This window comes from Lissotriton vulgaris, chromosome 4_1 (assembly GCF_964263255.1).
Source record: "Lissotriton vulgaris chromosome 4_1, aLisVul1.2, whole genome shotgun sequence".
Classification (NCBI taxonomy): domain Eukaryota; kingdom Metazoa; phylum Chordata; class Amphibia; order Caudata; family Salamandridae; genus Lissotriton; species Lissotriton vulgaris.
The window spans coordinates 317,686,217-317,709,038 of NC_141691.1; the positions used below are offsets into that span (position 1 = coordinate 317,686,217).

The 22,822-nt window shown below is 44.8% G+C and overlaps 1 protein-coding gene across 2 annotated transcripts in view; it reads right to left on the bottom strand.

The window, feature by feature from the left end:
- ADGRG4 (adhesion G protein-coupled receptor G4) overlaps positions 1-22,822 on the bottom strand; it is a 1,454,718-nt gene that overhangs the window by 1,151,749 nt on the left and 280,147 nt on the right. For both annotated transcript variants that reach the window (XM_086918649.1, XM_086918650.1), the window contains exons 4-5: positions 12,233-12,724; positions 10,054-10,329 (exon numbers count right to left, since the gene is read on the bottom strand). In XM_086918649.1, coding sequence (XP_086774775.1) covers positions 10,054-10,329; positions 12,233-12,724 — 768 coding nt within the window. The remainder of the gene's footprint in view (positions 1-10,053; positions 10,330-12,232; positions 12,725-22,822) is intronic.

Consider the following 22,822-nt stretch of genomic DNA (forward strand, 5'->3'; position numbering starts at 1 on the left):
TTGAACTGAGACTCATGAATTCAATAACAATGCAATGAAAGTGAAGTAGATTTTTTCCCACAGTAATGACAGAGAGGAGAAGGTTTGCAAACCTTAAAGGTTTAATTAAACATTGGTAAAATTACAACCTCCAATAAAATCAAACAGGCATGAATCAAAATTCAGCTGGAAACTGCTTACAAGAATATGTTGCAAGTTACTGACTTTAGTAAAAGTGAGTATTGTGTTGTTAAGAACAGCATATGCGAATCAAAGCAAAGTCTTGTTTACATTAAGGAAATTCCCTAATGCTAAGGTAAGGTTGCGGTCAAGTCAATGAAATACAGAAGCAGCAGTTGTCAGCAAATATAGCATCGAAAGATAACCAAATGAATGTTCCAAAAAGAATGAGGGGGAAAGTGCTTGCTCTCAAAAGTAGCTCTATCAACAGCAAATCGAGGAACATTGGCTTAAGAGAAGGGAAGGGGCATCCACCTGCAAAGGTGGGAAGGGGCAAGTGATCTCTCCAACTAGTTTCATACACTTAAACTTAAATTCTAATTTCATCCAAAAGTTAAATCCTACAGGTTTTCATTACCCAAGGGTCAATCAGAGCCAATGTTCCCCATGAAATCGGTGGTGTCCTCTTTCTAACAGATAATACAATGCTAACTTCTTCTTTTACTTCGGCCTTCACAATATGACACAAAAGAGTATTCACCTCCTCTCCTCCCATCCTAGACAGATGCTGGGAACCATCGTCCAAACTAGTTAATTGCTACTCTACGACATTCAAAATGTGAGATTTAGAGGATAAACATTTCTAAATGAGAACACAATGACTTTTGTGTCTGAAACAGGAAAATATTATGCACAAAAAGCAGAAATACAGCTTTTATTTAGTCCCAAGACTATTGACCTGAACGACGTGGAATTTAAGGCAGCAGGGGCCTCTGCCAATAAGACACCAAGCTGGAAGGCCCAGCCTTCATCCCGGGAGTGGACTTTTCAGGCCATTTATCTTTTAGCACTTTAATGAGCTACAATTACATTCTCCTAATTTTTCAACTCTTTTAACGGCACCTGGGTCACACTCCCTTGTAATGCTGTGCTTCCACATGTAACATCAAGTAGGTCCAATTTGATGTACCTGAAACCATCAGTAAAACTCAAAAAGGGACACTTAACATCTCTGATGCAGTTTATTTTACATGCACTAGCACTTTAAATTGTGGACTGGACTGTCTATCTCCTACCATTTTACTCAAAGGATTATTAGTGGGAACCATAAGCAAAGAGGACACTTGTTAGTTTGTATGAGCTGATACGGATGTTATCATTTGTTTTTAAAACATTCTATTTATGTATATGTACATTGTAATGATTTTAATAAATCGGGCAATAAAGTTTACTACTACTAGCATTTATTTAAATATGTAGTCAGGCATGTGGGCCTAGAAACAACACTGTTATGATGCCAACTAAAGTTAATCTAAAATATATAACTCATTCAGTTTCCTAGATCTAACTACTACAATAAATACTCCCTCATTGCTAGTCTGAGATGCCCGCAATACTCCAGATTATTAAGTAAATGGCAGGGAAATGAAATAGTCCGATGAACATCTCTGACCCTTAGCTGCATCTGTACTGTTAGCATACCAGGATTATGATCAGATGTAGTTTTAGGACATACCTCTAAATAACCAAAAAATCAATTGTGGAGGGAGAAGGAAGACGTGATCCATTCAGCTTCCTTGGTTTTGAATCATGAAAATCAAGTAGGGAAGGATCACTTGTCCTGCATAACCAGTGTATGCAGGTCGCGTACCAATATGTCCCAAATAAAAAACCCTCATGCACGTGTTTTTTGTTGGAAAGAAAGCGGTATATCTGGATTCTCCGCTACTTAATCACGTGTTGGCATACTCATAGGGTTAGTAGTTATGCATCCTCCAGCCGGAGGTTTTCCCTTGGTTAAAAACTCTAGTGATCAGTGATTTGTGAGGTGTTAAGCTAAAAAACTCGTACAGCCAGAGAGTAATCTTTCATGGGTCTGGATTCGAGATAAGATTAACAAGTTATTAACCTGTGTTTAAGAGAGTTACTAGGGCTCCCACACACTGGAATTAGTGGTTAAAATAGGTCGACATGTTTCAGCCCTTGGCCGCCTAGGTAGGTCGTTTGGGCTTTCTTCAGGACCAAAGTGCAGGGTGTGTAGAGACCCAGAACACTCACTACAGAGCAAAGAGCTTCCAGAACTGCGGGTTGCCCTATTGTTGAGTCTACTTCAGGGGTAACTGAGGTTTTCACTGCTCCTAAACTCTGTCACTCTGAAACAACAGAGGAGTCATTTTGCAGGTTAGGGTCCACATCATCAAATAGTATTACACCCCTATTGCCTCTACCCATTTGCTGATATAAGGGTGATGAAGAGCGGGTGCTGGAACTGGTCCGTATAGAAATTGAACCGATGGCCATTTCAGATTCAGGATGTCCCAGATCCTGTTGGGCAGCATTAATGGAACTAGGACTATCTGCCCCATCGACCCCCTGTGGATCAGACACAGAATCACCCTCTCTTGTAACAACGAGGGATTGGGATGCAGAGTTAGTCCCCCAGCCATTCTGCACCACAGCAAGCAGAGTATCCGCCATTCCAGAAACCGGGACGGAGTTGTCTGAGCCACAGGCCTGGATCAAGCCATGTGTTCTCCCATAACGCAGCACCCACAGAAACAGCTTGCCTAACAGCAAGCCAGAGGGAGCCTTGGACACCTGTTCGGTCCAAAGGGGAATTTCCGGTTTCCTCATTGATTCAGCAGCACCTGTAGCACCCGGGATCCCCTGGCTCCATACTGCTAGTTTGCGATTGCGGCCACGTCCCTTGTGAACAGCAGGACGCTGGGGGGCCATGCTGGGACCTGCCTAGACCCAGCCGATGCCATAGCCAGGTACTGTGCGAGATGCCGCAGTGAACCACCGCGCCTCCCTAATCAACTGGAGATGACCGCGGACCTCAACAGAATACCGCCAGCACATCCATGCTTCGGGTATAATCGGCGATAGTCCTTTGGCCTAGTGCTGCTTTTGTCGTGTTTTAATCGATTTGAATTTTCTGTGTATCCTGTGGTCCTTGATGATAGTTTGGAGGTGGGGGGGCTGCATAGTTGAGGAAAGCCACAGGAGGCACTCTCCTTGGTGGAGTCAATCCGCCATCTTCCCTTCTCCTCGACATTTCAAGAATTCCATCTCTGTATGCGTAAAATAACTGTCCCAGCACACCTTAAATCTTAACGGGGACAAGACAGAGGTTCTTCGCTACTCCATGAATTCAACACCCTGCTTTCTCCCTGAAGATTTTTGTCCTTTGCTGGCAGAATACCCTTCCTCCAATTTGTAAGCAATCAGAGATTTTGCATCTAATTGTGATACTGATTTATCCTTAATCTCGCAAGTCACCAGCTGAGAGTCTCTTGGTTTGCCCCCTTGAGAACCATGTGAAAGCTCCTCCCGCTTCTTCCTCTAATTTTTTTCCTCTGGTGGTCTAAGAAACCTCAGGTGGACTGTGGGTGTTCCTTAATATTAGGATCCCTTGATTTCGTAATCAAGTATCTGTATAGAATTCAGACTGAGTTAGAGGCGGCAGACCCGGAAGCTGAGATCGACCGTGGACCAGGGTTCGATTCCCCGCCTCGGCGGGTCTCGGGCTCAAAAATTCCACGGACTCGACAATTCTCGCTCTGGTGCCTACTCAACTCACGGGGTCACACTCTGCGACTCTGGGCAATAGCTTGCTTAATCTCCACTACGGCCCCTCGCGGCGGGATGCCTGGCTTTCACCTTGTGGACACCCTGCTGTGGTTTCTCACAGGGGAATACCAGGACGGGTTCCCTAAGCAAGCGCCGGGACGCTTACGGGCAGCTGTGCGCTTTACAAGTCCAGCACATTTACATTTACATTTACTGCTGCAGCCCTGCTACGGTTACAGCTACCTCGCCAATCCTCAGCACCTTCTGCCTTGGATGGACTCCATTGACTTTCCTTGCCTAAAAGGGGCCTCTTAATGTCCCTCTCTATTGTGGATAGAGCCTTTTATGGTTCCGGCCCTGTCTATTTGTATTCCAAGTTTTTATGTTATCAACCTATTTATTGTTTGCGATTGCCTGAAGGCGATCTTTTGATACAGCCTAAATTTAAACTGGCTCAGTTGAGTGGTAGAGCCTTTTCTGTACAGGTCGCTTGGCTATGAAATGGTCTTTCTTTATCCCTTCGCTTGGTCCCTAACTACCTCCACTTCAGGTAGTAACCTGGCTGTATAACTGCTGGCTTCTTGCTTAGGCATAGGAGATTGATTTGCCATTTGTACAGCGCTGCAATGACCTAAAAAGATGTTCTGGCATTTTAGAAAAAAAGCCACAATCAATCAATTATGAGCAATTATACAAATGAATTGATAAAGCATCAACTGTTAATAGTTAAAAATGTATTTTTTACTAGTATTTTTTCTTTTCACAGAGAGATTTCTGAGTTACATGTTTTCAGTATGTGCACTTATAAACAGTGGTACTACAAGATAGCTGCTATCCGTAACCAAGACCTGTTCCAGGCCATAATGTGTTGGATGTAACTGACGGTTGTTCCTTTAAAAACACATTTGAAGGCAACCTCAGTAGTGTGTTCCTCCTGATTCGATGATGGAAGCAGAATATATTGCAAAGTGGCGGTCGTCACTTTGCAGTTATAAACAATTCAGAATTTCTATAGAAAAAGCATTTTGTTGCTTTGCTAACATCATTGGTGCTTGTTGACGAATCTTCACGAAATTTACTAAAAAATGTCATCCACCCAAGCACCTTCCTAGAAAATTTGGTGGTGATCCAGCAAGGGGTGATGGTGCAATTTTTATAGGGAAAATAAAAAAAGTTACAAAAAAAATAGCTGAACAGAATTATGCCAAATTTGTCATAAAGCTAGATTTTTACCCAGAAAGCATGATTTTTGTGGTTTGATTCAAATCTGTTATACAATTTTTGAGGATTAATGTTCAAATGCCAGTGATATTTATAGCTGTAGAAATTCACTGAAAAACAAAGATTAAAGTGCACCTTTAATTAGGTCTTTTAAAAACCTTTTTTAAAAACAAAAACATAGAGATTTACCAGTTACATGTAAATGACCTAAATATAACCTACACCATTATGATGAACTGCTTATGACCTAACATATTACATCACTGATGACATCTCAAATGTATGGCAGTGCAAGTCATACTTAGGGCATTTTCATATAACTGGTGAATTTCAGTGTTTTATTTTGGTTTAATAAAGGTTTTTTCATTCTTTGAAAATCTACATACAACTAAACTTTAAACGTAGTATTTTTCAGTGGATATTTAGGAAAGTGTTTGCCTCCGAGTAATTACATTGCCCAGTCTTAATGCATCCCGTGCACACTGCACAACGGTGTTCAGACAGTACCCCATATTTTACACAGTTCTGTTCATGTAGAAACATTGCTGGTACTCCAATGGGGTACTGTGCAAATAGAATACAAGTTTACTAATCAACGCATGTCAGCAAAGACTCCCACGTTCAAACCAAGAAGTGAAGTAACACTTCACAATTAAGGTAATTTCCTCATATGACTACAAGCCTAAATTAAGGACATTGACACATATTTTAAAGTTTGGACACTTAAAAGAACTTACCAGCAATGTAAAGAACGGTGATGCAAACAAGAGAAAAAAGTACCTGTGATGTTATGACTCCTTAGGCATTGCCTCCGATGTATCAATAGTAGACTATAACTTTTCATATTTCCACCCTGCCCATACAAAGTAGATTCTCGGTCATAACATTTCACTGTACATATACTAGGAAGGAGTAGGGTACAAATTAATAGGAAAAAGAATGTAGTAGGGATAGATGCGATCCCCTTTTTGGAAAATTATAGGCAATGTGAAATTCCATAGCCATATATTTAAACTGCCTCTAAAACTAATGGCTTTTAGCTATCAGTATTTAGCAAAATTGTACTGAAATATGTACTGTCTACTCCCAACACCCATAGAAAGCCAATATATGTGATCATTGTGCTGCAAAATGTAAAGGTAAGATGTAAGAAAAAGTCCCTTAAAAAAATATTGCAGTGGAGCCATTTGGGAGGGTATTTATACCCCTCTACTTGCAAAGTTGTAAGTGCTCCAGGATCACTTATGTTCCAAATTCAAGCTCAAGCTTATTTGCATTTAATAATCCGATTGTCTCTCTATATATATCACCTACTGCCCGTTGCCAGTAGGTAGTTATAGTTAGGACGTAATTTCCATAGGAAAAGAGTTTTTTTGATTTGCCAATAACGTTGGCGCCGTTTCATGAATCCTCACAGAATTTTCTAAACTGGCTTAATGTTCACTTTAGCTGCTGACTTGAAAATGTTGGGGGGATCCATCAAGTAGAGCCAAGACAAAGAGGGGGGATCCCAAAACACCTTGTCCACACATTAATTACCATAGAGAACTTTAGACAAGGCTACAGCCCGAACTGCGGAACAGAATTACACCACATTTGGCACAAAGGTAGCTGTTGGTCCAAAAAGCAACCTTTTTGAGAAATAGTGTAAATCGGTTCAGTAGTTGCTGAGAAATGTAAAGGTTTTTAAGCTATACAGCTGGGAATGTGGAGCATCCACAAACCTACTCGAGATCTTGTGCTGAGATCTGATTAGCTGGCAACACTTTAAACCAGGAAGTGTTGGCAGCCTTTCCGTGACTCGGTTGAACCAAGTCACAGGAAAAAATATCAGAAAAAGAAAAGGAGAGGAGGGTAGAAACACCCAGACCCTCTAGGTCTATTGGGGGGTCCCACAGGGACTCCCCCAAGATCCGCCATCTGCGACTCCTGACGCAAATGTAGAAAACAAATTGTAGTGCGGGCTCCTGCACTTTGCTTGATTTCAGATCGGCCCGGGTGGGCCAGGTCCTGGGGCCATGTCTATTATATGTCATAGGGGGCGCAAAGGTCCCCGCCTAGGAGCATTAAAGCCTCAGGAACCGCCACCTCCCAGGGACATATTGATTAATGCATGTGGGGCCGCCTATGTCAAGCTGTCTCCCACTCGGAACCACGCTGCAGGAGCGATGATAGTCCCCTCTCTCTACCCCCGCACAGGCTGCAGGCCACGTATGAATACCAATGCACTCTACAGCCTGGGCCAGGAGAGAGGGAAGGGTAAAAATAAATACCCCGGGGGAAGGGAAGGTGAAGAAGGCTTGTAGACCCAGTAAATCTCCTGACCGCTCTCCTAAGCTTCAAGAGCATATAAGGAACCTCGCACCCTGCATAGGAAACATAAGCAGAAACGAGCAATCATGAGAATCCCTTCCACTGTCAATCTCTCTTTGCACATTCAATTACCTGCATTAAACACAACCTCTTCACTCCTTCTTACCCAATAATGACTGGAGCCGGGCAGCATAGGACACTCTATTCCTCAGAGTCCGTCCGGAAGCCTTCAAAAATAAACACCCAGCCGGGTTAGTTTTCCTTTCTGTGTGCTGCACGCTTCTTGGGGAAAAAGTCCTCGGACTGAAAAAACCCCGTTCTTCTTGCTATGTGTGCAAAACAAACTCCACAATTATCCACTGCCCAAAAAACCCCGTGGCCACTTCAGTGAAAAACCGAAAAACAAAAACGTTAGCGTAAAGCTGGTTCGTTTCCTGAACCCAAATGTCACTCTCAAGAACGCCGAGGGTCACAAAACACCCGGAAATGAATGCACTCACTAGAATGCAATGTTCGTGCGCAGCCGCGCACCGGAATCCTACTTCCTTGTCTTTGAGCAAGTTAATGAGTCACTTGCGATATCCCCGTCCAGAATCCCGAAGACGTACTTCACGGTCAGAGCGAATCCTCGCTCTGACTCAACACCAAATCCGTCCTTTGGAGAAACAAAACACGAACTCAGCAACCCGATCAGGTACACGATTCCCAAAAAGACAACGTGACCGGAATTAAAACCAAGCACTGATAGCCCGGTCCCACTGCCTTAAAAACCATCACATGGGCAAAAAGGGGGAGGGGTGTACCTTTAGACATGTGCAGAGAGAGAGGACTGAGCGCAGACCGTGCTAAATCCCAACAGCCAACTCCCCTGGTCAAATGTTATATTGACGCGGGGGCCCGTCTGGTCCCCCATCAGCACAGGGACTGCCACCTCCCCAAGGCTGAATGAATTATTATTACGGGGAGCTCTGGCACACCCACTGCAAACCAGGACCACCACCTTCCCTGGGAAAATGGTTATAATTAAAGTGATAGGCGGCGTAGCCCCCTGCAGCCCCGGGGACCATCCCCTCTACGGGGCTTAATGAAATATTATTGCAGGGAGGCTCTGCCACCCCCAGAACCAGGGACTGCGAGCTCCCTGGTGCACATAGTTTTAATTAAAGTGGGGGGCCCGAACCCCCCGCAGCCCCGGGGACCACACCCTCCCCATGGCTGAGTTCTGTAATGGAGGGGGGGGCAGCACAGCTCCCCTCCTGGAGCCACAGATGGCCCTGGGAACTGCCACCCCCCAGGGCTGGCTCCCGTTACCTCCTGAGGTGCCCACCCTTAGTAAGTCGCTGTTTGCTATGGCTAGGCAAGAGCTTTACCGCTTCTGCCAAGTTATAGCACACTGCGCTTGCTTTCAGCAAGTGAGTGCATTGAAATGCTCTTGCTTACTGAAAGCAAGCACAATTGCTTTGACAGAGAGTGAGCTGCATGTTAGCAGCTCCCTCTGTGTCAAAGCAATGCTGGCTCCCACAGGAGGTGGGGAGCCAGCAGGGACCGCGGGGGCTTTCAGTCTCCCCCGCAGTCCCCAACTCTATAATGTGTGAGCCTTGGGTAGGACCAGGGCACCCGCACTAGAGGCCGAGCCCCAGAGATGGGGTTCCCGGGCCTTAATCTGCCCAGAGAGATGCCCCCTCCTCCATCCAGATAAGGCCTAGCCCCGGGGCTGTACGCCCCCCCTTCCTTAATATTATTTAAAAAGTTAACTTTTTTAAAAAAGGTCTGGGAAGTCACTTTGGGCCTTTCTCCTTTTAGCACAACTCTGCAAACGCACCTTGTGGTGTACTTCTGGTTGGGGGATGAAGTACCTAGGCTCCAGAGGGTCCGCAGGGCCAACATGCCCTCCTGTTACCTCTAGTAAGTCTCAGAGAGGGTGATTGCAAAGAGGACTTTGGAGGCCATTCCCCCTTTCTCCACACTCTGCAAACACGCCTCCTGGTGCACTGCTGGTGGGGGGATAAAGTCCCACATGGCTCCAAAGAGTCCTTTTTTTGCCAACATGCCCTCCTGTTACCTCCAGTAAGTCCCACAGAGCGGGATTGCTGAGAGGACTTTGGAGGCCCATTGTGGAGTACGTGTTAGACGTGCACTATGGAAACTCCACCTGTGGATAACTGGTTGTTGGAATTAGGGTTAGGGCCGCCACATCTTCTTTGCCTTTGAAGAGGGAGTATCTCAGGCCAAGCTCATCCTCTTCTGATAGTGGCTTTTTGCTGCGTGACCTGTCTCAACAGTGGAGAGACTTCTTAGGAAGACTCCACAACTGACACCTTTCCTCCTGATTCAAAATGTCATCGTAGCAATAGAGTCGAGATATATTTAAATGCTCTTCGTTCATCATCCCTCGATGCAGAGAAATTTGGACTCCTCTTTCTTGATTGTCTGTATCCTCCTTCTCGAGTTAATAGTTTTGCTCATGTTGCACCGTCTGAATTGGGTGCGCAGATTTGGCTTCATGCTGTTTCCTTTGTATTTTTATGCCCTTGTATTGAGGCATTTATGTTCAGTTATTTTTGGCTAACCTTCCTTAATTGTTCTTTGGCTATTTTGTATCAAGGAGCGGTGTTTCTAAATTGACTGTGCACTAATAATTTTCTCCCCTTCAAACTTTCATGCTGCTTAAAAGACACATCAGAGTGTGTCTCTAGAAAAGTTCCAGGATAACTAAACAGCCCTTTCAATATTAAATACAATGAATCACCCACACAAACACATATACACTTTCACAGTTTAAAGTACCTTCATGTGTTGCTGTAGACACAGTAGGCTTTATTGTGGAGGTTGCCTGAGTATGATGAGGATTCTCAAAATGCGTAGATGATGATGCTGCAAGGGTATTTTTTGAGACATGCGTTGTAGTCCTTCCAGCATTCGCTGTGCTGCCAACATGTTGGGATACATATGCTTCTGAGGTAGTCCCATTTGTGGAACTTGTTCTATATACAGCAGAGGTGTCATGTGGTTGAAACACTGTTGTGACAGCAGACCCGGCTGTGCTCTCAACTGATCCGTTTGCTAAGGAATAAGTAAAATTATTTTCTTAATAAAAAATAAATAAAACAGCAAAGCAACAAATGCAGAGGCAGATGAGACGTTAGTGTGCAATGAGTTTATCTGTAACAATCATATTTCATCAAAACAAATCTACGGTGTGTTTTCAGATGTTGCCCCTGCCCTATAATGAATACAGGATTCTCTGGTACCGCAACACACATGCATTAAGCCAGTTAAAAGATCAATAAAAATAAAGGGTCGGATCCTTCGAAGCAAACCAGCCACAATTTGTGCTCTCAGGGAAGTGTTGAAAGTATTTCCAACATTACTTTTCAGAAATGTCTTGAATAGTAATTTGCTTGGACCGCTTGAAATATGATGTGCCTGGACAAGCATGCACCTTTCACATGAGACCATGGAGAAGCCCCCTTCATCTAGGATTAAACTCCGATCTACTTCACAACATACGGTCAACATTCCCTTGCTGGAAGCGATCTCAAAAAGCGTAAACCAAACTTCATTCTAATGCTCCGTGTACCTCCCTCTTTAACAAGAACGCCCTAGGGTTACTAATGATCCTAGCTACTAGGCCAATGCACATCAATACACCATCTTACAGCTAATTTGTTTGACTGTATATAGACCTCCATGCATCTGACATACTACCTTAGCTGTCTCCGGTCTCACACCTGTTTACCAACTTCTTTTATTGTATTTCATTTATTTCCCCTATATCCCTCACAACTACACCACCTTTAATCACAGAGACAAACCTGAAGAAGAAACAACGATTGCTTTGCATCACATTTAAGTTTTAAAAATCATTAGAAAAGTATACCACAGAAATATGACTGAAACGATTGTAACTGCAACCTAAGAGCAGTGACTTTACAACTGGTCTTCCGTCTCAGTATTTGCTGCCTTTATGAAGTATTAAAATTAGTGTATTTCATATATAAGATGTTGTCTAGGTCTGGGCAGGGTTCTGAGAGTCCACTGTGCGGAACTCAGCTAAGTGACCACAAAACTCTGCCACACTCAGTGGAATTCTGCAAGCAGCAGAGTGCGTTTGGGCATGCTGTTCACGGCGATTATTAACGCCGGGTGTTTGTTCCGCGCTGTAAAACCAGCCCGAACAGCACTATGCGCAGCACAAGATGGTGCTGATTCTTTTTTTGTCACTCAAGTACATTTTCTACCAAAGCAGCAGCGTTCTCAACACAAACTAAACGTTTTTCAAAGCGAGACGTTGCGACCATCCACAACCACCCGTGTTGAGAAACCTGACTGCCGGCCAGGAGGTGGATATTCCTCATTTGACATTGGCGAGCTCAAGCGAGGAAAAAACTCTCTTCTGTTACACATATATGCAGAAAGGAGTTTTTGGCAACTCTGTGTGCTCCGTGCAGAGGCGGCTCTAGGCTTATGGCGGCCCTGGGCAGGGAGCGTAGGTAGGGGGCCCCGGAAGAGGGCCCCGTAAGAGGAGGCCCCGTAAGAGGCGCGGAGGCCAGTGAAGAGGGGGGGGGGGGGGGGGCGGAGTGTTTGGAAGTGGAACAGAGCCGGAGGCTGCCAAATCCCTGCCACTGGGGCCACCACGTAAATATGTATCCATCCTCAGAGGATTATTAGATTAAGGATATATATTGGCTTGGTGGCCCTGTGCAGGTGTACAGCTTGCACATGCCTAAGGCCGCCCCTGCTCCGTGGAAAACCCTGCAAACTCCGAAAAGGGAGCAGAGTACACTGCCCAGGCCTACTGTAGTCTAGTTAAGGCGTGTTATATAGCAGTCATAATTTAGTTTGTGCAATTTTAGCTTCCAGTGTCTCTCTTGTTTACCCAGTAAGTACTGTCAGTTACTAAGATGAGCTGGACACAGTAATACGCATCCTCAGTCACACAACGTACTTGCACTGTCAGGTTTACCTTCTAGTGTTGTTGCAGACACAACAGGGTTTGGAGTGGTGCTCGTCTGACTAGGAGGAGAAGTTTCCTTAACATGTGTTGATGGTGTTGTCAGGATATTGTTTGGGTCATTTGATGTAAACTGCGATTCTTTCGGTGCAGTTTCTGATGAAAATGGCACTATTGTCTGTGATGATGGTTCAGTCGCACCATTTGGCTGCGTCGTTGAAGCAGGCGTTGGTGTCTGGATGTTTTGGGCTTTTGAGGTTAATTTGGAAGTTGTGTTAGTGTCTGCAACTAGCTGTGTGGTTAATGGGGGCGTGGGTCCACTGGAAGACGTCAGAGAACTGGATGCGGAAGTGCCAGGCTTTTCAGCAGTCACAGTAGTACCAACTGGTCGAGATGTATACACTTCCGCTGTAGTCCTACGTGCAGAAGGAGATACGTGTCCAGCTGTGGTGCGAAGAACTGCAGTGGCAGTGGGACCAGATGTGCTCTCAATTGCATCGTTAGCTGCGGAAACAAAAAGAAAATTCACTTTAAGTAAGTTAGCAAAACAGGAAAACCAAAGGCAGATGAAACATACATGTACTCCACGTCGATATCATTTGTAATGTGAAATGTCACTCTTAGAAGGCACGGATCCATAGAAAATACCACAGTTTCTCAGTATGCAGAAATTCATTTTTCCGTGTATTTTCCAATGATCTCTTACATAGTTATGATCATTTTGTTATCTGATTTGGAAATTATCACTTTGTCAAACGGCTTTTAGTCTGCAAGTATTTCGACCCTTGTCAACATGCTAAATTAAAAAAAAAACATTAGTTCAACCACTGCAAATATATGTGGTCTTAAAAACGAAATAAACGTATTGTTTTTTTCCTAAGCTCATAATAGCTGTGAAGTTTCCGTACAGATCTTTCTTGACTTTTGAATCCGTCGAGCAATTATAGCAAAAACCGCTTATTTGCTCATAAATAAATCTAATGGCACAGAGGGTGTTCGTCAATTTAACTTTCATTGGTTTATGTTATTCGATGAGTACAGATTCCAAACGTCAGAAGAATAATCGGGTGTCAGTGTGTGCCTCTTCAGTGGGACCGGTCCAAAGTTCGCCCGCTGCACAGGCGCAGAAGGTTGGACAAGGTGTTATAGAACTCTAAGGGATGATGCATACACTTTTCTGTAATGAGAGCTACGTATATTCAAAGAAAATCACCTGAGCCACTGATTTTTATTAGTGTTGTAATAGTGAACACATCAGACAAGATTGCATAAATGGCCACCCCCATAAAAGATTGCCAGCAATTATCAGCTTGATACATCGGATAGGGTTACTGCTGAAGGTAAAAATGCTTTATCAATTAGGAATGGCTCTAAAAGGGTAATACATGACAGCCATAGTTGCAATGGCTCTGTCACTAAAGTAATATTAGTAATACTTCTCTCCAACGCTGCATGATTTATCACTCAGACATCCGCTTTAAATATTTTTGGGAAATGAAACCAGTTTTTCTTCATACATCAGCTTATAGGTTCTGAAAATATGGACATTTATGTCTCAAATACAGGATTTTTAATGCTGATATACATCTATAAATTCAGCAAGGTAAAGGTTTCTAATTAGTATGCTGCATACGGGAGAGCTACATACAGGTAGCTGGAGAGCTACCAGTAGAGCTACTCATTGGAGAAACCTATGTTAGACCATACAGTAAGCCAAGAATAGGACAGAGTTTCAGTTTTTTTTAAAAACTATTTAAGTATGTCCTTGTGTCAAAAATTGACAAAGGAACGTATTTCGGGCTAAAATGTAGCACAAAAATGTGGGGTTAACTTTTGCATAATGTCTCCAAAATATCAAACATCACGTAATTGTGCAAAAACCAAATTATGTTAATTTCGCACCCCCAAAATATGACATACACACAGGTATTCTACCAATGCACCCCAAACAGCCCTGGAGAAGCCATTTTTAGCTTTTTGTAACAATCAAACTAATGCTTTTGCCAAAGCACTCGATTTGAAATGCTGAGTACTGCTTCAACCATTGAGACACAAACCAACACAGATACTTATGCATATACATACAGACACAGCACTCGTGTACACACACACTCACATGCAGTGACAGCTAGTAGGGAATGGGGATGGTGTGGCATGGGAGGGTTAGAATATATTAAAATACATGTACTTACCTTTGCGCCGGTCACATCTCTCTTCTGCTATTCTGCTCTTCCTGACTGCAGTCAGAAAGAAGCTGCAGGAAGCATCCGAGCACACAGGCACCCCTGAGCCAATCCCAATGCTGCAATGCAGCGCTGTGATTGGTCTGAGCTCTGCGGATGACCCTCAGATCGGGACCGGAAACCAATGCATACTCCCTACGAGGCTGTCTATTACAGCCTGGTGGGGAAAATGCAAAGTGCGCATGACTGCTTGGCTTGCCAAATCAGCCAGCCAAACAGGCATGTGCCCTAGTGTGCATAGTCCATGCCTACTCCCTGAGCCACCGGCCCAACCTCGCCCTAACCCAGCCCAGCCCAGCATCAAACAAAAATAAAATGATGATAAAGTTCAGTTATTATCATTTTATTTTTCCTTCTTTCTCTGCTCTACGAGCAGTGGGCCGCCGCTCCGCCGCCTTAGCAGAGGATCCACCACTACACACATGCACACATAACATATGTGTCTATAAACGAACATGTCCACCACTTTGGTATCTTGGCATAAAGCAACATATGTTTACTGTTACCCAGCTCAATGGTATTAATTTTATTGACCATAGAAGGATGAGAGGCTGAGTAGATTAGACTTACCCAACTTCGAATCTGTCACCACAAGGTAAAATTCCTGCACTCACAGACATACCTACAGTTATTTGCGCATTCTGCTTCAGGGTACACGGTGTGCACGCTCGATTGAGAAGCATTTAGATAGGCCCGTGGCTGAAGCTGCTTGAGAATCAATTCTTCCAAGAAGAGGTCGGCCGCCAGCCCCTCCGCCTGCTCTGGCACGCCCAGGATTCGGACGTTGTTGCATCTCATGCGGTCTTCATAGTCATCAAGCTGCAGTGTTGGTGCCTCCTGCGCAGTCTGGAGCTCAGACACTTGCCGCTTGAGAAGGTCTGAATCGTTTTTTAGTTCCTTAAAGGTTTCCTCAACAGCCCCAACAAGTTCCAAACTTTTCTTCATGTCTGCTCTAATCAAGGATACCTCCGTGGCTACTGTGGCGAAAATGGCTTCAAGGGAGGTGTGCACGGTCAATATTGCAGGTAAAATGTCCTGTAGCATAGGCTCTAGTTGCTCCCCAGGGGTCTTTGGGCTAGACTGTTCCCCCTTGCGGCTCTTCTGCCACGCAAATTTATCGAGTTTGGCTTGAACCGTGTTTCGGCCGCTGTGATCGGACGCTATGTTGTCGGTAACGGGCCCCAAACAGTAACGGAAAAGAAAGAGGGGGGAAGGCAAGCATCGCTGGCTACTCGCTGCCGCCTGCTGTGGGTGTCAACCCACACCGGCCTGTCGAGTTCCGCTGGCCAGTCTCTCCCCCCAATCTATGTGAATACGGGAATAGGTGGTGCTGCGAAGACTTGAGAGGGCAACACAAGCATGTGGGAGAGACCCCACCGTAGGGCGATAAAATTTGGCCAGTCCTGACCCTTACTGTGGGAACTGGGCGCAAGAGGAGCTTAACAGTTCCGCTCCCCCCACCAGGCGTCCTAGCGTCCGATAGAAAGCAAGGCCAGGTCCGCAGAGGTCGTTACTATGGCGCTGTATTCAAATTGCACAATCATGGAGTGTCGCAGATTGCATGGGGCCCGGGTACACAGAGGTAGGTCCAGACCCATTGCAAATGGATGAGTTCACTGCTCACAGTAGAGGCACCTCTTTACAAAAGGGATGAGTGCGCCGGAGGCCAGGCCGCAGGACGCTTCAATCAGGCGTACCTGAGACTCGCAGCCTCCGGCAGATTGCTGGTCATGGAGGGTGAAGCCTCCGCTGTGCATAGGCAGCAGCGGAGGCAAAGCCTGCACCGCCAGGCGAGGGATTCCAGTCCGGCCCCAGATGGTACTACTTGTGGCCTACAAACCACGCCGTGACCTCGGCTTCCGAGCGCGCCCAGGGAGGAGTCAGGGGCGCACCGTGTCGCAGGAGCCTCCGCAGCAGATCAGGACTTGCCTCCCCTCGTAAGCGCCCCAGATGACAGCAAAACTTTGCCCAGACGTGTGCCAGGGTCTGTCTGCAGCCAGGCGCAGAATCAGGCAATGGTGGCCGGGGCAAACTGGATTTGTACGGATGATACAGGAGTGGTGCGACGGAGCTCGGCTACCGTGCGGCCATTTCCCTCAGCAGTTGGCCATGCCCCTCGGCATTATATGTTTTTAGTGCTGTGAAAAGGACTAAGACGGGGCCCTGCCACAACACCTTATAGCCTTAGGCAACGATAAGCTGACATGACCAGCCAGTCAGCTGTGCATGTTACCCGACTGAAATAAAACATTGGGGGGTGTTCCACTCTACATCCCCCTGCTGAAGTTATGCCCCGCCTAATGATGACCCTGTAAATGATTTAGGCTCAAAACGCTTTCGACACTTTGTGAGAAAGGGTTTTCATGTGAACTATAACTCTCCAAAAATCAACAAAGGATGCTCTACATATAAATGTTTTTTTTAAAGTGTTTCTGTCATTTGTCTACCTCGACTAATTAACTTGATCACCTTTAACGGACTCTTTCTCCCGGAATAAGTTTGCAAATACTTGCAGAGATGAATACATTCATTGGTTATCTGTAGGTTTTTTTCTGGCACTGTAGATGCTGCAACTATCGTTGAATTTCAACATGCCCCAGAACGGTGATGTGAACTCGAAATGTCCTCAAGTGCACCAGAATAAATCACAGTAACTCTCCTAAAGGGTGTAGCAGTTCTATACAATAGCAAGAATTCATCAATAATGTCCCCTGGTGATGATTATTATCTGTTGTTATGTACTATTTCTGTAAATCTTTAGCTGCTTTTTAAAATCACCGTTAGCTCTATAAGGGGATTTTGAAAGAGCAGGAAAAAGATCTCACAATATATCTGAGAAATAATTCTTATCAAATAACCGTGTGGTAATTTGCCTTCAATAATAAAGGCTTCAAGATTGTAACAGAATCAGAGCTGGAAAATCGCCGAATAACTAATGCTCCTTCGTGTGATCGTATTTATGAACAGAGCATTGCTGTGGTAAGTGTTGTATTGAGGAATACATATAGCAGTGTTCAGGGCAGTACGAGGCTAAACCAATGCTAAATACAAATGTGATCGTTTTGTATGCTGACATTGCAGCTGGCATAACAAAGGGATTAAGCAATGACTTGCCCACACAACACAGAGAAAGACAATGCATGCATCTATGTAGAATGTGTCCTTCAAACATTTTATGCCAAGCTCCCTTGGGAAAATAAATGGTGTCTGATACCCCAAAGTGACTTGCTAAAATTCTAAACAGTTAACCTTGAATACTGCTGGCACAGTATTTCGGAAGTTAAAGGAGCAAAAACCTTGGAATCACCTGCCCACCCAACTAAGGCACACCAACAACGAGCCCATGTTCAGAAAACTATTAAAAACTTGGATTTTCAGCACCTCAGATCAGGAAATCTTAGCACTAATCTGATCCTTCTGCAATCATCCTTTTCTGCAATTTCCCCTCCTATCTCCCCTCAGTCTCTGTCATATAGCGCCAAGATGCTCCTTGGAGTGAATGCTGCGCTCTATAAATACCTATTTCATTCATTCATTCATTCATTCATTCATTCATTCATTCATTCATTCATTCATTCAAGGGGTGTGTGGATTTAAGAAAGTCATCCTTTGTGACCTGATTACCCCCATTGTTTGACTGATACTGGTGGTAACTGGCTCAAACTGCATCCTGTTCTCTGCTAACCAGGCGCAAGGCCAGTGCTCTGATTAAAAAGGTATATGGCAATTAGGTGCAGGGCTGGACTGGCTACCTGGCGTGTTGGTGTGCTGCCAAGATGGGGGTAATTCCACTGCAGTGGGGACTCATTTTGTTGATGGGGACCTGCGTGTGCTTCGAAATAAACAAAGCAAAACTACTGTTTTTCAGCACACGCAGGGCCGCATCAACGAAATCAGCTCCCAGCTCAGCAGCACACCAAAACGCCCATTAGCCAGTCCGGCACTGATTAGGTGTAATTACAAATGGCACTGGCAACCTACCTGTAAGTCCCTAGTATATGGCAGGGCATATAGATTTAAAGGTCCAGTAGCTTTGAGGCACTTAAGTGTGCACTGCTGTTTTGTCTGCTTTGCAAGCTTCTTTTAAATTGAAATTACATACAAATTTGACTTTGGATCTAAAGGTAATTCCAAAGTATTAAACTACCTTATTTTCACATATAACCCATCTCTAAGGTCAACCCTAGGTAGGGTGCCATGTAAAAATAAGCAGTGACATTTTATGACATGTTTTACATGCCCTACCAATTTCGTTTTTTCCCCCATTGTAGCCTTTTAGCTACATAGGCTAACATGGGAATACTTTAATGACGTATAACTATTGAAAGGAGTGAGCTATAATAATATTTCAGGGACTTAAAAAGTTCGGAATGATAAATCCAACAGTCTGCCACTATTGAATTTGTCACAATTAGTACAGAAAGGGAGTTATGAAAGTTTGGCTGAGCCAAACTGCTTTGATGATGTGACAAGTGGCCTGCATAGAGACAGAGGTTTTCTGGTGGGGGGATATCTGCACGTGCAGAGAACAGGTTAGGTAGGGAGCTGGGTAATCAAACAGATCTTCAAAGAGAGCAGGACAGTAAAAATGCAACCTAGGCCTACCCCCTTGTCCTGTACCACCCAGCCAGATGGGACCCCCAGAAATGCAATTTGGCGAAGGTTTGGAAGGGAGTGTTATGGGAAATGAGCCACACCAGCCGGTTGGCTTAGCCAGGTCTTCACTCCACGAAGAAAGATTCTCTTTGAATTTTAAAGTGCAGTGCTTTATGGGGCAAGAATATGTCACACTTTGGAGGAAGCTGTCATGCCTTTTAGCGGCACCCTGCACCCCATTGGGCAGGGCTGCCCCCCTACTTGCCCGATCAACAGATAAATATGTGGGAGTTGCATAGCAAAATGGAGCTGCTGGCAGAAACTACAAGAAGAAGAAGGACTGCCCTGCTGGAACCCTAGCCTGCACCAAGAGGACTGCACTCTGAATGACTGTGCCTGCTACACACTACAGCTCTAAGGACATTGCCTTGCTTTAAAAAGAGAAGTTGACTCCCTGAAAATGACCGGTTAAAGAGCTTCACCTGCATCATCTCCATCAAGAAGAACCCAGCTGACCACCATCAGTGGGACTTTAAAGGATTTGGCCAGGTGCATTGTGAGAACTGTAGTCCCAACTTCTGAGGAGCAACTCATTGACTCTGGAACCAGGGATATAATTTGTGGACACTTTAAACCCCCAAAAGGAACTTCAGAAAGCACTTCCTGACGTCTTGAGAACATTTGTGAAAAAGCTCCATAAGGTGACTGACCCGACGTCGAGAGTCAAGACGACTATCTCGCACCGCGACCTGGATCTCAGGTTCGTCCCGCTGAAAGCTCCAGAGCTCAAGACTTCCAGGAGTTAACTGGGGACTCCCGCAGGACCATTCAAACAAAGCAGCTGCAAAGCCGGCCTGCTGGAAAGGCCCGATCGACGTTGAGTGAAAACCTTCCGGAACAGTTTGTAAGTGCAATGGTAACATTTTGACCAAGGCCTCCTGTTTAGTGTATCTGCCCAGGGCTCCGCTGCGGTTGGACTCAAACTTTGACTTTGTCCTGGTCAAGCACAACTAGATTTCCCAAATTGGCGCTATTGTTTTTTAATTACTAGAAAGGGTTTATTCTTTATAAATTCAGATCTCTATGTCCCTACCTTGGATTTTTGCTGTTTTGGTGTCATTTTAGGTTTTATATCTATTTAATTCATTTTTTACGAAAAGCAAGTTATACAGAATTACTCACTTACATCCACTGACAGGTAGTGAATCATCAATAGGCATAATATGCAAGTATCACAGGGAGAGGGAGAAAAGAGGGCAAGGATTGAAAATGGATAGGGGGAATGGGTACAGTCCGAAAAGATTATATTATTCCGGGCCTAATCTGGCAACAATGTATGTGGAGGTGATCTAAGATGGCTCAGCATGAGTTGGGTTCATCTGCTGGGCTTAAGCATAGTATCCACAGATAGCTTGGACTGGACAGTTCCCGGTATTCCACAGAGAGGTACTTAAGACAGAATAGGCTGTGTTACATCGCATGTTTTTACAACGCATGCCATTACAATGCTGTCATTACAACGACTGTGTTGTTGCATCGCATACCAATACAACGCAAGTCATTCCAACGACTTGCTGTAGGTAGGGTGCTTATTTTGGAATAGTATAATTTACTATTTCAACTCCAGTCTGTGCAATAGTAGGGAAGGTGTTGGATTTTAAATCCAACACCTTCTGCCACCTACAGCAAGTCAATGTAGCAATTTGCGTTGTAATGGTATGCGATTTAGCAACGCGGTCGTTGTAATGACCGTGTTGTAATGGCATGCGTTGTATCGCAAGTTTGGTAAAAAATATTTATCCTTTAGACAATGCTTCTACATCTTATCGTAGGAGGTGCATAGCTACTGTCATTAACCCTTCCATCCCCAATATTTCCCATAATTTGCGTAGTCAGTTTAAATGTGTAGGCATGGTCTCTGTACCCCATCTAGCAAGAGGATCTATTTAGCTGCTCCCAATACCAAGGCAATCACTCTACATCTACTGGTCCACAACAGGTAAGTGAGTAGATTGGGGAGATCCAGGAGGACACAGCTAGGAAACCTAAGAATATCAGTTACAAACATGGTGTTCACCACTCCCAGGACCCCCCTTCCAAAAAGATTCCAGTGTGGGACACTGCCATAGTAGGTGGGTAAGGGTCCCCTGTTGGTTACAATGACGCCAGCAGCTGCCACTTCCACTGGTGTTCCAAGTGGGGATCCTGACTGGGGTAAGATACCAATAATCGCCAATCTTCAAAAACCTTTCTTTACTAGTGTTGTTGAGGGCTGAGGTTCGTGCATGGTATAGGATGTCATTCCACTCCCTGTCTGTAAAGGAGCACCTACATTCTCTCTCCCATCTGGCCTGTGCAGTAGATTTGAAAGGAGTCTGAGGTATAACAAGAAAGACATGCATATCGGACAAAAGTTTTTTGTCGGATGAGCATGTAAGCAGCCACTTTTCAAAGGGCGTGAGCACCCTACTGCGTGTGTTCGAAGCCAGGACTATGTCACCCAATGTGCGACTGTCAAGTACTGCCATCGTGCTATGTCGGGGAGCTTATAAGCAGACTGTAATGTTGGGAAGTCCCTGGGCATCGAACAAGTCCCCAACTAGTTTGCAGTTGGATTCTTGCCAAGTCGTGAATGCTGATCTCTTAGCTGCAGGTGGGAAGTTCTGGTTGCCTATCAATGGCAGCTGTGGGGACAAGGGCATAGATAGACCATGTCTCAATTGTACTCCGTCCCAGACCCCAACTGTGCCCCTCACCACTGGTGAAATATAGACACCGGCAGGCCTATGCAACTTTGGTGGCTAGGGTGGGGAACATTATTTACAACACATGTGAAATGTTGCATGCCATTACGTGTTGTTACAAAGACACGTTGTTACATTGCATGCCATTACAATGCAAGTTGTTACAACGACTTGCTGTAAGGGGGCAGAAGGTGTTGGATTTGTTTGATTTTCAATCCAACACCTTCCCTACTGTTGCACACATTGGAGTTGGAATAGTAAATGATACTATTCCAAATTCCAGCGCCGCCCCTACAGCAAGTTGTTGTAATGACTTGTGTTGTAATGGTATGCGATGTAACAATATGTCGTTGTAAGGACTTGCGTTGCAATGGCATGCACAGAAAACGCATACATTGCAACAAGTGCTATTCAGCTAGGGTACCTTCAGAATATGGATGCCCACGATTGCCTGGTCTATAAAGCACCAGTGTTTCTCCGTGTAGGGTCGGGACCATTCAACAATATAGTACAATCGTGCCACTTGATAGTAGCAGTGCAGATTCATTACCCCCAGTCTCTCTACTGACAATTGGAGATAGGCAGGGGCTCTGGCAAATCTGGCTCGCTTGCCTTCCCAGATGAAGTGCCAGATAAGGGATTGTAGATTTTCTAGCATCCAAGAGAGGAGGAGTTGTAGGGAAATGGTTTGCATGATTTAGAGGATTTTAGGCAGGAGCGTCAACTTGACTGATGCTATCCACCCAAGCCAAAAGAGGCCATGATTCTTCCATTTGGTAAGGTCAAACTGTGCGACCAGAGAAGTCTTCCATAATTGAGGGCAGCTGTGGCCATAAGCGTTGAGTGGATCTGTAGCCCCAAATAGGGTGTTCTGCAATCCGCCCACTGGAAGATAAATTGTGTACCAAGCCAGGTCCTCACCAAGTCCCGGACAGTCACATTGAGGATTGAAGTTTTTTTATAAATTGGCCTTTAATCCAGAGGCTCAACTAAAGGTAGTGAAAACCGCCATCACAGCT